Consider the following 4,947-nt stretch of genomic DNA (forward strand, 5'->3'; position numbering starts at 1 on the left):
AAGTTTGGGGAAGTCTTGATTGAGTGTAAAATACTAGATTTTCTTAAGAAAATGTTTTGACAGCTCTAGAGTGGTTGACAGGGTGTTGCTACACACACTGTAAAAAAATATTGTTGGTTTAACTTAAAAAACTAAGTTACCTGTTTGTGAAGTTAATACAATGAAGGAGAAATGATTGAGTTGATTTGACAAAAGAAAAAAATGTTCCGTGATAAGAAATCATGTAGGTATTTTTTACAGTGCTAAGGTGTTCTTAGTTTCTAAACCATTTCCTGTGGGTTTTGGGTGATCATTATTTGGTGGCTTCGCATCAGCAAGAAGGAGAAAAAATAATATCAGATATCAACAAAAACATTGTTTTAATAACAAAATATTCATTTGATTCTCATTAAACATTGAAACAAAGAATATATGAATAATTCCATTAAATATAAAACATTCACTTTGTAATAGGTTTTTAATAGAGTTGTTCCAAACACACAACTTTTCACCATTATTAAAATACTGCAAAAATAAAATGAAATAAATACAGAACATGATGATTCAGCACGTTTTTTAACACCCTACCAGAAAAAAGAAAAGAAAATAGATGAAGTATTCGCAACTATCTGTAATTGTACAATCATAGGGTCACTGAGAGTTCTTTCAAGTGTGATTTGCTTGGTATGTTACTTAATGACTTTCGGAATAAACTTCTACATTCCAGATTTAAAGAATGGAAATGAATGGACCCCAGATCCACCACAGCTCCTTTGTGTCTTAATTTTCAAGAACATTTGTCACCTCATCAACAACTTTAATCACATGATCTCACTAAAATTGGGTGCACACTCTATGATATTTGCCACTTTTTCTCATTCAGTCTTTTTTATTTTCAAGGCGAAATTTGGAATTGGCATTGAATGTGAGAATGTTATGTGAACTGCACTGATTTTTTTTCTTTATCACTATTTTTTCTTATCTTTCAGCAAAACAACACATACATCAAATGTAATTATATTTATAACAAGAAAAAGTAATTTACCAATGTGGTAAGGTAAATGTTCTTATTAGCCTACACAATTTTGTTTAAAGCCCGGGAAACACCAAGCCGATGTCAAAGAACTAACGGTGACAAAACCTGATTGTGTTGTCGCCTCTCGTTGGCTGCATCTCGGTCAAAAAGCTGAGCTTGAACACACCAAAATGTGTCAGCTCGCATGTGCGTTCTGCGCCTGCGTGTAAGGAAATATCTGTCTATATCAGCAGGTATCAATAGTCTGTTTTCTTCATTCAAAAGGGGAAACAGAAACTATGACTTAAGATAGCGTTTGCTTACCATTTTGAATATCAATCACGCTGATCGGTTTCTTCGTTCCACTCGGCTCATGTTATTATGAAAATATTCGTGCATTTGAATGCTCAGGTAAGATGACGTAAAATTCTGTCTGTCGGTCTGTACCATATTGACTTCTTTGCTCGCTTTCATCACTTTTACTTTCATTCTCGTTCACTCACTCATTCACTTAGCTGAACAGCCAATCAGATTTCTCCCTCTCACCGACAGTGCCCGACTAGAGCTAACACCGAAAAAACGAAGCCAACCGACGCTCAAAAGCGGCCCGAAGGTGTGTCCTGGCCTTAAGTGTAAATTTATCTTGTTTAAAAAAAATGTGGCATTTCTACTGGAAAACAAGATGAAAATAATTATTACGATTTCTTTTTACACTGTGGTGACTCAAAATGCCTAGTCAGTGCAGTCAATTTCGATCAAAGTCTAGCTAATTGTCTGTGGTATGGGCTGCAGAGTCTAATTAATATCATGTAATATAATCTGATAAGAAACAATGGTAAAGTACAGTAAAAATCAGACAGTGTACACCCGGATTAACTTTAGGATAAAAATCTCACAGCAGTTCATGTTGTGCGTTTTCCAAATATCCTCCGTGCAAACTCTTCTAATTCCACCTTTTGTCATGTTTCCTCAAATTCAGGCTCTTCTGGAAGCGTGGTGAGATCTTGTATGACTACCTGCGGAGTTGGCATGGTGACGGACATTGGCATTGCGACTGGCACTGCCCTTCGAGAACTTTGTGGCAGTGCATCCCTCTGTAGCTCCGGAGCGAGAGTCGGCGCCTCCTGCAGGTGTCTCCGGTACTGCACGAAGCTGCACATCTTCAGGACAATGGCGAGGACGTTCTTGCCCATGAGTATTCCAGACACACGGACGTCCCTATAAAGCACCATATTCCCTCCCCGTATAAAAATCGTAATAAAGTTTATGGCTACCAAACTGAGAATGGGATACAATAACATCTTGTGCGGCACAATATTTACACCTTGCATGCTTATTTCGCTTAGCGACACACACGGCAGTATCAGAAGTAGTATGTAGCAGTAGAAAAAAGTAAGGCCTTCCACCCATAGGGGGAGCCCTTTTCTCTGAGGCTCCCATAGGCTGGCCTGAATGTCCAAGATGTCGAGAAGGTCCACCACAACCCAAAATAGTCGACTCCTCAGCTCCTCCCTCTTCTTGATTGGCCGAACATATTCCATGTGGTCGATGGCTGCCAGCGTAACGTAAAGTCCCGGTACGAACACGGAAAGTAGCACCGTGAAAGCCTTGCAGGTAAGAGCTTCCGCTCTCTCGCCTTCTGCCTTGTAGTTCTGATAGACAAAGTAGACCTTGATCTCAAGCACAAAGACGTAGAAGAACCAGAGGATCATGGCGTAGCCGCGTTTAGCAGTTCGTACCTCGGCACCAACCCATACGGCAATGTACCGCAGCACGATGAGGAAGCACACGTCGCCTACCATCACCATGATGCAGACGCCCACCTTCCGTGGACCTTGATTTTGCTCCACAAGGTAGGCGTCTAGCAGCGCCATGCTACTCATGATAAGAACACACGAAAGGCAAACGTGTGGCTTGTTGGAAGGGGGCGGTGGGACCATGTTGATTATGAGGAACAAGGGTAATAATTATGTAATAATGATGAGGAATAATGATGTAATAATGATGAGGAACAACGTAATAATTACGTTGAATGTTCAATCAAACCAAGTTCTGTATACCCATATGCGTTGCTTAACTGTTCATCCCAAAGGAACCGCAGTCCTGGAAACAGTAGTTAATCTAAATCTGCTTCATAGCACAGCAACCTGTTCCTCAATATGAAGCGTGATGGGAGGAAGAGCAATTGAGGAAGCAAGAAAAAAAAAGATCAAAATTGAGCCAAACTAGCTGTTTCTAAATTCAGCCCAAGGCTGAAGACAACCTAATGCACAGGATGTACTCCGGGGTACCACACAGCAAACCTGGTACCGTTTTCAGTCATTAGTCCTCTCGTCTTAACTCACTCCCACAGTTTTCAGGGTAAATGTAGGCAACCTGTGCATACTGATCAGAACCGTTTCTGATTTCATTAATCGTTAATTGCATCTTTCACAGCCAGAGTCTTAAATATTTCAGATCTCCCAGTCTGTAAGCACAACCACCGGCTCTTATTTTCCAAAGAGGAATCTCACGGCTTCAAAAGAGAGAGGGAAAGGAGAAATAAGCCACATGCTCTCCGAAAGAGTGGGTCAGAAATGATCGGCTGTGATAAATTTCTCATTTTATGCCAGAAGTGAATTTCTTCCCATTATTATTCCTCAGAGCGCCGCATACGAGACTACAACTGACATGCCTTTCCTATGAGGTTCATCACTCCAGATTGCGTTGAACAGTAAGTGCGTGGGGTTCACGTATGCATGTTTTTTTTTTTTTTAAATTGCAGCAGAATAATTTGAAGCCCCAAAGTCTCAAATCCGATCCAGTCCTCAGATCTCGTCCTCCCACATAAATTGACGTGGGCTGTAAAAGGTAAAGTATTTAAAAGTAACTTTACCTAGAAGAAAATGACCTCTTTTCGGAAGGATTAGAAGCACGGCATTCCTCCACAGTAGCGGTCTTGCGCCTCCTGTAGATTGAAATCACTCAATTCTCATCTTCTTCCCAGTATTGACGCCAAAGATGTCAATAAGTTTCCACTTGCCCTCACCTCTGAAATCTCTGCAGCAATAATCTCGATCTTCCTCCTTTCATCCTCTCAAACTCCAAGAGCAATTTGCTGTGCGCAGCCTGTGGCTTTTGAACATAGTCTGGCTAGATTTCACCCTCCTCCTGCTGTTTTTCTCTTCTCTCCTCCCTCTCTCTGCTCCCCTCCACTTATGCGCAGTCAGGCATTGGGTGTCAAAGAGGGACGCTCTGCAACAGCTACAGATAAAGACCGCGTGAAGCTTTCATTTGATCAGAGCCGCGCTGTCACAACAAGACCAAGGGTCTGCATGCAGTACCTATAGGGATTTCCTTTCATGAGACCTTCAGTTCCTCAGAAGTTCCGCTTTAAATTGTGAGCTTTGCAGTGGTCCAGTGGTCTTTGATCTGACAGAGCAAATCTCAGAGAAACTGTGACTGAAACAATAAAGAGAGCGAGTGAAGGTTTCCACAATGCAGAAGCAACCACTGAGAGCATCAGGACAAAGATGATTGATCTAGATGGTACCCTCATTTCATGAAATAATTGTTTGGTGTAAAACTATTACTGTTCAAAAGTTTAGGGTTGGGTATTTTTATTTTATTTTATTTTAAAGCAACATTCATTGGATTACAAACCCAGTAAAAACAGAAATCATTCTAATTTGCTGATTTGGTGCTCAAGAAACATTTATTCTTATTATTATTATTATTATTATTATTACTATACTGTCGTTATTATTATTAATTAAATTCTTTGACATTTTTTGTAATTAAATTTTTTTAATAACTTTAATGTCATTTTTGATCAATTTTATTATATATATATATTATATTTAAATACTTTTAAACATTATGAATGTATTATGCATATTAATGTATTAATATTAATACAATATTAACTTCAACAAAAGCTGAAGTTCAACTAAATGTTTCATTGTCTGTCTCAG

At 39.5% G+C, this 4,947-nt stretch overlaps 1 protein-coding gene across 1 annotated transcript; it reads right to left on the reverse strand.

Annotated features, from left to right (window-relative positions):
* Positions 1–342: 342 nt before the first annotated feature.
* On the reverse strand, positions 343–4,213 carry tmem264 (transmembrane protein 264). Its single transcript, XM_077225751.1, has one exon. It carries the CDS (start codon positions 2,932–2,934, stop codon positions 1,954–1,956), a length of 981 nt encoding a protein of 326 aa, XP_077081866.1. The 5' UTR covers positions 2,935–4,213; the 3' UTR covers positions 343–1,953.
* Positions 4,214–4,947: the final 734 nt, after the last annotated feature.

The sequence above is a fragment of the Siphateles boraxobius genome, unplaced genomic scaffold, assembly GCF_051911475.1.
Source record: "Siphateles boraxobius isolate OS27281-9 unplaced genomic scaffold, OSU_SipBor_1 13, whole genome shotgun sequence".
In the NCBI taxonomy this organism is placed as follows: Eukaryota; Metazoa; Chordata; class Actinopteri; order Cypriniformes; family Leuciscidae; genus Siphateles; species Siphateles boraxobius.